The 12598-nt window shown below is 52.3% G+C and overlaps 1 protein-coding gene across 1 annotated transcript in view; it reads left to right on the plus strand.

Moving 5' to 3' along the window:
* The first annotated feature begins 499 nt into the window (after window positions 1–499).
* The window catches only part of RASGRP2 (RAS guanyl releasing protein 2), a 42738-nt gene continuing 30639 nt past the window's right edge, over window positions 500–12598 (plus strand). The window contains exons 1-4 of the mRNA XM_083716578.1: window positions 500–867; window positions 8426–8581; window positions 10404–10528; window positions 11701–11756. Of these exons, the coding sequence (XP_083572704.1) occupies window positions 8482–8581; window positions 10404–10528; window positions 11701–11756 (281 nt within the window). The 5' untranslated portion in view covers window positions 500–867; window positions 8426–8481. The remainder of the gene's footprint in view (window positions 868–8425; window positions 8582–10403; window positions 10529–11700; window positions 11757–12598) is intronic.

The following is a 12598-nucleotide window of genomic DNA, read 5'->3' on the forward strand; positions in this document are numbered from 1 at the left end:
GGAGTTAACCCATCAGTCGGGATCCGCTCTGACGGCGCCCCTTCCTCCCCCTCTCTCACATACACTCTCCTATAAAGAAGACTCTGCTCATGTCCTCTGTTATTCGGGGGGCACGCACTCTGCACATGCTCTGAGGCTTCCTCTTTTTTGCTCTCCGATGTTTTGAGAGCTGTTCTCTACACATGCTTCTGTCATTTTTCCTTTCACTGATTCGGAAACACTGGGGCACTTTTACTTACTTTGCCTCTGTGTGTTTCGGGAAATACACTCTGCACGTGCTCTGGGACACCCTGTTCTTTCCGATTGCTCTCGGTGCGTTGTTGGATTGAGGGCTGGGGGGCAGGGGGGGCGAGTTTTGGCGCTGAAAGAGGACGGCCCCTTCACCTTCTCTCAGGCGGGCCACCCCGAAGAGGGAAGAGACTCTGCACATTCTCAGAGGCACCCTGGGACCAAAGCCTGCCGCCTTCCAGACTTGAGCCGGGCAGGTGAGAAGCAGATTGGGGGTCCAAGAAGCCACGACGACCACCGGGCGGGGGCGCGCGCGGAGCTTGGGGGGGTCCTCTTCCTCGCCTCCCCCTTTTTCCTCCGTCTCTGTCGGTGCAGACCTGACCCCTTCCTCCGTGCGCTCTGGGTCGGAGAGGCAAGCGGGGCGAGGGGGCGTCCGAGGCGGGAGGGCTCTGGGCTGGCCCTCTCCCCGCTGCCTCGCTCTCCCCTCCCTCCCTCCTTCCGTCCCCGCCCTCCCTCCGGTGGCGAGACGCGGCTGCGTTTTGCGTACGCCGAGGCAAAGGCAAAGGCAGCGCCGCCGCAGCCGGACCGAGCGGCCGTCGGAGCGCAGCGCCAGCGGGCTGGAGCCGCCCCGAAGCCACGGTGAGTGCCGCCGCCGCCAGCCCAGCCGGGAGAGCGCGAGAGTCGCTCCCGCCGAGGGAGTCGTTCCCCGGGCCATTCTGCTAGAGGTCAGCGCGCACCCTTCCTTGCAGCCCCGCGCCGAGAGCACCTCTGGGCATGTACTGAGTGCGCGCCTCCTGGGAAGGTGGCGGGGGAAGGCATTTCTTTTGCCCCAGCGCTATTCTTGGGGAGGGTGGGACGCGAGAGCCCCGAGGAGCCACCTGCCCAGGCGGAGAGAGTGCCTCTGGCTGCGTGCAGAGTGCCTTTCCCCTGGCAGCCCATCCGCAGCACCTGCGCGTCCCAGAAGGGGCGGTGCCCAGGTAGGCAGGTTTTAGAAAGAAGTTAAGCCTCTTTGACCCCCTTGCCGCATGGAAGTGGGGGGTGGGAGGGAAGAGGTTTGGGGTCACCTCCCCCCACCACGTTGCCCAAATGAAAGAGGGAGGTCACCTGCCTTGCAGCGCCCATTCCGCCGCCTGGGTGCCTTTGCTCGATTTGAGGGCCATGCAAAGTGCAGCTTTGGGCTCCCCGCACGCCCCCCCCCCCCCCGACACCGCGCACCATTTCCCCTGCTCTTGCAGGGCAGCTGTCGCAGCCCGCTTCAGCCTTCCATGGGGAGGGCAGAAGACCGGACATGTGGATCCACTAGTGCTTTGGGCTCAGCGGGGCTTGGGGAAGGGCGCCGTGGCCCCTTGGTGCATCACGATTTGGGGGAGGGGGTGTCGCCTGGTGTGTGGCCCTTGCGTGGCAGCGGGGCTGCACCTGCCGTGGGCGCCCGCCGTGCATGCAAAGCAGCAGCGAAACGGTGGCGCCTCGCCTGTGCGTCTCGGCAGCCTGTGTGTGTATGTGTGTCTTTGTGTGTGCGGGTTTGCGGTGGCAGCAGCCCTGTGGGAGGTGATGCGCAGGTTGTGGGCAGAGGGCAAACTTGCATTTCACCCCCACCGCCCACCCCCGCCCTGCGCGGAGGCTTTGGATTGTAGAGAGCGACCGGGGGGGGCTTGCCTTTGTGCGCCCCCCCTCTGCAGCACCGGGGCTTCCGCTGTCTATCTCTCCCCATTCGCCTTTTGTGTGTGTGCAAAACCAGCAACAGCAGCAGCTGCGCGTGTTGATAAATGTTTGTGCCACTCAGACAATCTGCTGTCAATATATTTACCCTGCTCTCGAGGGCGGCTGTTGGGAAATGGCATTTTGCAACATGCAATTTTGCAAGGAGGCCTTTGGGTATGCATTGCGTTGGAGGTGCGGTGAATGGATGGGGGGGTGCGGGATGGGAAGAGAAAATGAAATCAGTTTGCAGGAATCAGGAGGGGACAGGAGACCCTGAGATGTGGGGTCTGAAGGGCTGTGCCTCTCTTGAAGCGGCGCCAACCGACCTGGCCTGCCATCTCTCAGCTCCTGGCGCTCCTGCCTGGCTTTTGAGCAAAACTTGCCTAAAAATAACTCCGCCAGCAAAAAACGCCAACCCACCATTTCCGAGCACAAAGGCCTGTCTCAAAAGATTAATAATAATCTCCTTCTACGACATAAAGACATTCCTTACTCCACGCCGGGATTCTGGGCGCTGCGCTGGAGAACTGGGGGAAGGAGAAGCAGATGCTTGCCCGCCTCTCTGCTTGAACACCTTCCAGCTCACAGGCCTGGGGGCCTCTTCCCCATGCACAACAACCCTGCAGGGTAGGCTGGGCCGAAAGAGAATGACTAGCCCAGAGAGGGACATGGCTGCGTGGGGATTTGAACCTGGGTCTCACAGCATCGTGCAAGCAGAGAGTTTGGAGATGGGGGTCTTCAAGGCCATCCAGGCCAGCCCTCTGGCAATCCAGAGTCTGAGCATCCCTGATAGGTGGTTGTGCAGACACAGCTTGAAATCCTCAGGGCGGGAGAGTTCGCCTTCCGTCCCTCTCTCTGCACCAAGGTTGTTAGTTCCACTGCCGAACTGCTTTTTTCCACTGAGAAGTGTCCCCTAACATTCAACAGAAATCTAGAGGGCCTTCTTGGCAGTGGCACCCACCCTGTGGAACATCCTCCCATCAGATGTCAAACAGATAAACAACTGCTTGACTTTTAGAAGGCAGCCCTCTTAAGGGAAGTTTTTAATGGGTGATGTTTTACTGTTTTTTTTTTTTAAAAAAACATTTTGTTGGGAGCCCCCTCTTCTGCATGGTGAGGATGAGGAAAGCCCTTTTGGGATTTGTAGGGGGCTTCTGTGCGTCCCCTCGCCCACCCCAAAGATTTCCTTTACCCAGGCTAAACAGGCTTCCACCCTTTCCAAACACTCTACACCCAGGGGTTGTCAGAAGGAGAAAGATCTATTGGGTCTATTGCCTGCTCTCTGTGATTTGCAAGTATTTCTGACTCCCGGTGGTTTAAACAAAGCAACAGTAAAACGATGCCGCCCTCAATTATCCTGCCGAAATGAAGATCACTTGTGGAAATGAGAGCACATTTTGTGTGAGCACACTTCAGTTCTGGTACTCAAAACAACAAATCCCTGCGGCCAGAGTTCAGTCTCTGCTGGCATCTGCAGGCATCTGCCTGCAACCTTGGAGAGCTCCTGCCAGCCAGTGTGGACCGTATTGAGCTAGATGGATAGCGGGGGTCTGATTCAGTATAGGGCAACTTTCTGAGTTCCTAAGGCCTTAGTGATACAGCTCAATAGATTAGCAAGAGAAAGGGAGCAGCATGTGTTTTCAGAATGCAGCCAAAGTCAGGATGTAGCTCAGTGGCTGAGCACCTGCTCTGCGTGCGGAAGGTCCCAGATTCAAGTCCTGGCATCTTCAGGCAGGGCTGGGAGAGACTCCTTGTCTAAGCTGCTGCCAGTCCGTATAGATACAGAACTGAGCTAAGACGGCGAGGGAAGTTTCCTAGTTCTTGTCGGGGTGTGTGTGTGTGTACAGCTGCGTCAGCTCCCCTCAACCTTGGCATTAATTACCAGCACCACACTCTAACCAGCTGAGCTATCCAGGCTCTGTTTTAAACACTTAAAAGTCTATTTTTTCTTGTATTAACCATTTCCACCTCTCCTTATTTTCCTTTAAGGAATTCCAGGCAATGTGCATGGTTCTCTCTCTCTCCATTTTATCCTCTATAATCAGCCCTGTGAGGTAGGTTAGGGTAGGAGACAGCGATTGGCCCAAGGTCACCCCATGAATTTCATGGCCGAGTGAGGCTTTGAACCCTGGTCTCCCGGGCCCTTAGCCGGACACTCTGACCACCACACCACATTGAGAGGGATGAGTGCGTTGTGTTTGGATGTGCTGGTGTGACAGTCTGTTGCCTGTGGCAGGTGAAGCTTCTTAGACAATGTAACTCCTTGCCACCAGAGGCAGTGATGGGCACCAACTTGGCTTTAAAAGAGGACCGGGCAAGTTCATGGAGGGACAGGCTGTCAGTGGCTATGCACTCCCTCTGCAGTTGGAGGCAGCGATGCTTCTGTTTGCCAGTTGCTGCAAAACACAGGGCGGGAGAGTGGTCTGGTGCTTGCGGGCTCCCTACAGGCATCTGGTGGTCCACTGTGAAAACAGGAGGCTGGGTTAGATAGGCCGCTGGCCCGATCCATCAGGCTCTTTTTAGGTTCTTAAGTTTCGCAGCCTACAATTGAGCTCTTTTCTCTGGGCAGCCATGAGCTGCAGTCTCTCTGTTTAGGCCTGGCGTTTCCAGAGACAAGAGCCGCTGAGAGAGGCCAGTTGGAATTCCCAGGCAGCGGAGGGGCCTGTCTAAAATCAGCTGCCAGCCCTGAGTCATCCCTTGGCAGAAGCTCTGGAGCCCAGTGTGCCTTTCCAACATTCCTTGCTTCTTTCCCTTGCTTGGGACGAGGAGGAGGAGGAGGGTGGCAGGATGGACAGGCCAGAGAATCTGCTTGGGGAGGGGGGCAGTAGTGACTTTGCGCCATCATCCCCCAAGGAGACCCGGTCCTTTTCTGCTCCTGCCCATTTGCAGCAGCAGGAGGAAGAGGAGGGCTGAAGAAATGAATTCCCCACCCCAGCTGTGCGTCGCCCTGTTTCCTCCTGAATAGAGAGGCAGCAGCAAGAGGGGATTGTGGTCCAACATTTCTCCAGGGGACTGAAGATTGCTTGGCTTGGTTTCAGATGTCCAAAAGGAGGCAGAGAGGCCCTGCTCAGAGCCAGGAGTACTGGATCTTTTTTTCTGCTCTTGGAGTTGGAGATGCGTGTGTGTAGCACAACACAAGTAGGACAAAAATAAAGCAGAACAATTTGTGTTGTAAAAAGTTATGGTCTTTCAGCAGGAAGGTTTGGGGTGTGAACCACCTGGAAGTGAGGCAGTGTGACCACTCCAAAACCTTTGCAGGTGCAAGAAGCAAAAGCTAAAAAAAAAAAGGGGGTAAGGGACCCCTGGACAGTTAAGCCCAGTCAAAGGTGACTTTGGGATTGCGGTGCTTTCTGGGTCACGTGACCAGCATGATTAAACCGCTTCTGATGCAATGGGACACCATGACGGAAACCAGAGTGCACAGAAACACCGTTTATCTTCCCGCCGCAGCGGTGCCTATTTATCTACTTGCACTGGTGTGCTTTCAGACTGCTAGGTTGGCAGGAGCTGGGGCAGAGCAATGGGAGCTCCCCTGTCATGGGGATTTAAACCGCCGACCTTCTGATTGGCAAGCCCAAGAGGCTCGGTGGTTTAGACCACAGTGCCACCCGCGTCCCAAAGTGTCAAAAGTGGGATGGTATGTGACTGCCGTGATAGCATTGCGAGCACAAATGAATGTGCAATAAGAAGGGCATCATAGGGGGAATGTTTAAATCCCAAATTTATTGCTTGTGGTCTCCCTAGAACAAGGATTGGAAACCTGCTGTCTTCCGGATGCTTCCAGGCTCCAACTCCCATCGGCAGGGCCAGATTTTAAGACCTTTAGAGGCCCTAAGTCAGTGTTTCCCAAACTTGGGTCTCCAGCTGTTTCTGGACTACAACTCCCATCATCCTTAGCTAGCAGAACCAGTGGTCAGGGATGATGGGAATTGTAGTCCAAAACAACTGGAGACCCAAGTTTGGGAAACACTGTCCGAAGCTCCTAAAAGATTTTGGTGCCCCCATATATATCTGATTCAAATTTTCAACAAGAATAAACCACCAAATGAAATTTCATTTTTCAAAATGAAATGAAACCTACCGTAAGATGGAAAATAATGTTTATTTTTCTATATTTGTAGAAATAATGTTTATTTTTGTTCAGCTGCACCATATGGTCCGTAGCAAGTCTGGCAATGGAAACTCTCTGTCGTGCCCACCTTAAGCACGACACCTTATTTTGCTTAATTGTTAAGCTAGCCTTGCCCAGAAGCCAGCATAGGGCGATAGAAGTTCTAGTACCACAAAAGCTGGAGCCCAGCCCCCACCTCAGTTCCCCACCCCTGTTGCAGAACCAAATATGTACCCCGAGGCTGGGGAAGTTCAGCAGCGAGCCACTGCAACATGCCGGAGATAGCATTTGAGTTCAGTGTATCGTTAAGGATGAGGATGAAGCAAATGACAAGTCACCCAGTTCCCTTCTTCAAAGAAACAATTATTATATAATCTGCCCCAGCAAGAGCAGCCCCCACTTAAAAGCCGTGGAGTACGATTCTGACATCTTCTGTGGGTGGAAGAGGCTCAACCCAGTGGCTTTCTTCATCCTCTGGCCTGCCCTCAAACGCTGTTTCCTCTCCCCTGTTACTGTTCTGAGATGACGCTGAGCACTTCCTGGGAGGGGGGTACCCAAAGCAGCTAGTCCTCAGGAGGCTGTTTTGAATGCTTCAGGGGGGTCCATGTTGCCTTCAGGGGCCGACTTGCAGAGCTTTCTGGAGCAATAGGCTTTCCACTGTTGGAGGCAGTATGCTGGGGTAGGTGTGCATGGTTTGATCCAGTAGGACTGTCCTCACGACATTTGGGTGGTGGGGGAAAAGAGAGAGAGAGATGCCATGACTAGGAGACACAAGGTAGGTTGGGAGCTAAGGAAAGGTTGGCATTCCAGAGCAAAGGCAGAAAATGCCATTCCCAGCTGGCTGACATTCCCACAACCAAACCACGATGGTGACCACTGCCTCTTTTGCACCCTCCAGCTTCTTATCACACCGGCTGGCCTGCCATTTTATTGATTCATTGGTCAATTTGGAAGTACGGAGATCCCACCTTTCAGGGCAAAGTGTACTCAAAGCAGGTGGCAAAGGAGAACGGAAACCATAAAATGAAAAGTAAAATACAAATAAAGCAATTCGGTTACAAAAACAAACAGACCCCGGAAGAGCTGGAGACGAAGGCAGTTTAAAATGCCACCTTTTAATAGAATGCAGTTGGAAGAAAGTAACATTTTTGGGGTTTGTTCAAAACCTAACCTAGCACTTCTTGGGGGAGAGGGTTCTATGTACAGGGGCCAGAACTAGAAAGGCCCTGCTTATCATGTCTGCCAGTCTGCTTGGTCTTTATGTCAGATCTGGGATCCTCCTCTTCCTTGCAGCCAGTTGTAAGCCCTGGGCAGACTGGCCATCAGGCAAGCTGATTTCAAGCCACTTGGCTGATGTGCTAATAGTGACCCAGTAACCTGGCATGCTATTAGGTAAAGGTAAAGGGACCCCCCACCATTAGGTCCAGTCGTGGCTGACTCTGGGGTTGCAGCGCTCATCTCGCTTTATTGGCCGAGGGAGCCGGTGTACAGCTTCCGGGTCATGTGGCCAGCATGACTAAGCCGCTTCCGGTGAACCAGAGCAGTGCACGGAAACACAGTTTACCTTCCCGCCGGAGCGGTACCTATTTATCTACTTGCACTATACTTTCAAACTGCTAGGTTGGCAGGAGCAGGGACCGAGCAACGGGAGCTCACCCCATCACGGGGATTTGAACTGCCGACCTTCTGATCGGCAAGTCCTAGGCTCTGTGGTTTAACCCACAGCGCCACCCACGTCCCTGGCATGCTATTAATCTGGGGAAAACCCCCCTCTGGGCTCCTGCACCCACTTCCCCCTGGCCGAGCCCTGAGGATGGAGAGCACATGCTCCTTTGTAACCTCAGAGATCATAGAATCATAGAATCATAGAGTTGGAAGAGACCACAAGGGCCATCGAGTCCAACCCCCTGCCAAGCAGGAAACACCATCAGAGCACTCCTGACATATGGTTGTCAAGCCTCTGCTTAAAGACCTCCAAAGAAGGAGACTCCACCACACTCCTTGGCAGCAAATTCCACTGTCGAACAGCTCTTACTGTCAGGAAGTTCTTCCTAATGTTTAGGTGGAATCTTCTTTCTTGTAGTTTGGAACCATTGCTCCGTGTCCGCTTCTCTGGAGCAGCAGAAAACAACCTTTCTCCCTCCTCTATGTGACATCCTTTTATATATTTGAACATGGCTATCATATCACCCCTTAACCTCCTCTTCTCCAGGCTAAACATGCCCAGCTCCCTTAGCCGTTCCTCATAGGGCATCGTTTCCAGGCCTTTGACCATTTTGGTTGCCCTCCTCTGGACACGTTCCAGTTTGTCAGTGTCCTTCTTGAACTGTGGTGCCCAGAACTGGACACAGTATGTCTGAAACCTCTTTCCTTCTCTCTTTTCAGGTTTTTGCCCTGCTCCCTGGGGATAGTGACCCACTGGTGGCTGTGTAGCATCTTTCATGAGCGAAGGGGATCCGGGAGCCACAATGTCTGAGACTCTGGACCTGGAAAAGGGCTGCACAGTGGACGAGCTTCTGCAGGGCTGCATCGAGGCCTTTGGTGAGGAGGAGCAGGAGAGGCAGGGAAGGGACAAATGACTGAGGCCTCAGGAGGTGGGGCAGTGGTTTTCTTGGCCTGGTGGTGTTTTAAAGCAACTGCTCCTGTCCTGCATTGCATTGGTGTACTGACTCTAGAAGTATGGGGGTGGACCCGTGAGATCTTGCGGGAACTCGGACGGCCCTGTGAGATCTCGTGAGGGTATCCCAGAGCCCCTGTGCTGAGTGAGCCTTGCCAGGTAAGCAGGGCAGAGTTGAAAAAAGAGGAATGGCTTTTAAAAGTTACGGATTATGCGTAAGTGGCAAAGCTGGCAGCAACATTAAGAGATCAAAATCACTAGCTTTTTATAGAAGAATGGAAGCCATTTTTTTTGCCTATTTGGACAAGCACTGCAAACAAATGAAATCGCGGGCAGGATACGAGATATGAGCAGCAGCAGAAAAAAAGATAAAATATTACAGGGGTTTTGGTAATAGAAGAGAATTTGAGAATGCAGTATAAAGGAGTTTGAGTAAAAACACTGTGGAGGGTGGGAAGTCAGTGCATGAAACGATGCAACTATTGGATTTAAAGTTAATTTGTAAAAATTTGGAAATTCGGTAAAAATTGTATTGGAAAATGAAAAGCACTTTCCACGCTGGGAAAACCTGGCACAAAAAAAGAGCTTTGAAGCTCTCTGCTGTGCATGCATTTGATTTGTGTAGTTTCAACCGGCCAGCCCTCTACCGCGTGTGGTTGAAATCGCTAAAGTTATATGCGCGTAAGATGTGATTGTGCTGCACAAGCCCTCCAGCACCAGAGCCTCAGAAGAGGATGAGCAGGAAAGGGCAACTGTGCTCATCATATCCTCCCCTCTTCCTGGGAAAGAGGATGCTGGACCAGACGACCTCCTTTGACCTGATGCAGCTGCTGCTGCCGCTCCTGCTCCAGGGCTCTTTGGATGGTCTTTGATCCCACTTCTGAGCTCCTGAGTGGTCTGAACTGAAGGGTGTGTGTTTATCTATGACTATAAACATTATTAGAAGCTGCCTTTGTTCCAAAAGGGACCCAAGGCAGCAGGCATCACCAACAAAAGATAAAAACACTCCAAAAAAGGCCAACACATTAACAAAATTACTTTGGGGTAGCGGACAGCAGTAAAAGCTTTCAAAAGCTTTCAAATTGAGCAGGGGAATATATATTTAGGCAAAGGCCTTTTCACTTTTCTCATGAAACCTTAAAGCGGCAGTGTGTGGGGGGGGGGGCAAACCTCATTTAACAGAGGAACGTCCCACAAAGTACCCAAAAGGCATTGCCTTTGCCAGTGGTTGTTGTGGCCCATTCCTGCTTGTGGGTTTCCCACGGGGGGGGGGGATGGGGACCTGGTTGGCCACTCTGAGAAGAGGAAACTGGACTAGATGAGCCAATGTCCAGCTCCAGCAGCCTCCTCTTAAGTTCTTACACTTTGGAGTACAACTCCCATCAACGCTGACCATCAGCCATACTGGTTGGAGCTGCTGGGAGTTGAAGTCTGAAAGATTTGGAGGTCGCCATGTTGGCCATCCTTACAGTGTGCAGGGTGTGATGGAGGGAGAGAAGAGTGGGGGTGGGTGGGCTTTGTGGCTGTGGGCCCTGTGGAGCAAGAGACAGAGTGGGGAATCGTAGAATCGTAGAGTTGAAAGGGACCCCCCAAGGTCATCCAGTCCAACCCTCTGCAATGCAGCAGTCACAGCTAAAGAATCCCCATCCTACCAATGCTTAAAAACCTCCAATGAAGGATGTTGTTGTTGTTGTTAAATTCCCAGGAGGGACTTGCTCTGACTTGCATTTCTTTTTCTTTTTGCAGACGATGAGGGCAAAGTTCGAGACCCCCAGCTGGTCCGCATGTTTCTCATGATGCACCCCTGGTACATCCCTTCCTCAGAGCTGGCTGCCAAGTTGCTTCAGATATATCCTTCCTTAGCCCGCCGGGCACAATCCCCACACCCAGCCAGCAGCAATGTTTCCTTCCGCAAATGTCTTGCGCTAGGTTTTCCCGTCCTGGTGCTTGCCAGGTGCTTTGAACTGCAGCTCCCGTCTGCTCCAGGCAGCATAGTCCTGCTTCCTGGGGGGGGGGGTGATGGGTGCTGCAGTTCCATAATGTCCAGAAGACACTTAGTGCAGGGGTAGCAAAGGACTTAAGGCATATGGATCACTCAGGATCCCCACCGCCAAAAACAACCCAGGCAGGTTGAGGATACTGGACCTTTCCTCCCTCTCTTCCCACTGCCCTGTTGTGGCTGCAACATTGCGGGATGATGACCACCCAGAAAAAGTGACCGGCCCCCTGAAGCTTGAAGAGTCACTTCCATTTGCAGCTCACAGTGGAAGAGGAATGATTTATGGGCGTTTGGTGCCTCCTCTCTGGAAGCTGCCAATATCTGCTTCTTGGAAAATAACAGCCAGGCTGTTGTTTTCCATGTCTTCAAGCTGGGTGGGGAAGGGGACAAGGGGAATGTGGGATGTGGGCACCTGCCTTTTGGCCCTACCCTCCCAATGATGAAAAAAGTAGTTAGTTGCGCTCTCCGCAGTGTAGCTGGGGCTGTGTACATATCATACATCTAAAGTGCCTTTAGATTCCCAGCGAAGAATTCTGGGAGTTGAAGTTTTCCTCTCACAGAACTACAATTCCCAGCACCCTTAACAGCCTTACCCGAATCTCTCCAGAGTTACCCATTGCCTGGCCCTTGTTGCACCAGCTTTTCTTCCTTTTGTGCATAGTTGTTCTCTTTATGTCCTGGATCCTTTTCTTCGTATTATTTTTTGTGCTTTCTTCTTCACACTTAAAAACCACAACAGTGGTGGGATGGGAGACCTCTCTTTAATAGAGCCCAGGGCCTGGTTGCTGACAAAACCGAGTTCCATGCATGAAGGCTGAAACCTCACATGAAGTACAAGTTTCATGCAGGAAGTGAATTTATTCTTTTTGCAATCATAATTTTAATAGCTTGGATGCAGCTGCAGCACAAAGCCTTTGCTCTACTTTACCTATTGGATAGTTTGCAGTTTCAAACACCCCCATTCCCCCCCCCCATACCCCACAACATGCACACAGTTCCTCCCTCTTTCCCTTTTGCTCCTTAACTCTGCCCTGAACTTATCAGGAGTCTCGCGGGTCCGAAAACAGCTCCCTGCAAGTCAAGACTTGCCACTTGGTCCGGTAGGTGCTGGAGCAGGAGGGTGGAGTGGCTTGTGGGAAGGCTGCCATGGAGAGAAAACAAGGGGATAGTCTGGACAGTTTGGGGAGTGGAAAGTTGGGGAAGTAACATTTGGGGGTTTTCAGTTTAGGAAGCCGTTGGTGGGCCTGAGACCCGGCAGGAAGGGCAGGTGGGATTCTTAGTTTAGACGTCAGGCAGGAGACTTCCTGTTTTGAAAGTTCCTCACAGTTGAAGCGTAACTGAGAAAATAACCATTCACACTGCAAATGACATTGCATCCAAACGGTGCACTCGCCAACGAACTTACCGTATTTTTCGCTCTATAAGATGCACCAGACCACAAGACGCACCTAGTTTTTGGAGGAGGAAAACAAGAAAAAAAATATTCTGAATCCCAGAAGCCAGAACAGCAAGAGGGATCACTGCACAGTGAAAGCAGCAATCCCTCTTGCTGTTCTGGCTTCTGGGATAGCTGCACAGCCTGCATTCGCTCCATAAGACGCACATACATTTCCCCTTACTTTTTAGGAGGAAAAAAGTGAGTCTTATAGAGCAAAAAATACCGTACTTTGAAATTTACTTCTTCTTTTCCATTCCCTTATGAATAAAACCTATCAATACTGGTGTGGTTCCCAAGGGATGGATGTTCTGTGGGAATGATGATGATGATATATTTATACCCTGCCCATCTGGCTGGGTTTCCCTAGCCACTCTGGGCCCATCCCAAAGCAAGGTGGTCACAGTGAAAATCATGTGACCCTGCAGGACTTCAGGACTTTGAGGGCTGCCTGGGTGTGGGGCAGGGTGGTGGAGAGGTGGCTGCAAGTCTTCTGCCCTCCTTGCT

This window comes from Podarcis gaigeae (genome assembly GCF_964106915.1).
Source record: "Podarcis gaigeae genome assembly, chromosome: 16".
Classification (NCBI taxonomy): Eukaryota; Metazoa; Chordata; class Lepidosauria; order Squamata; family Lacertidae; genus Podarcis; species Podarcis gaigeae.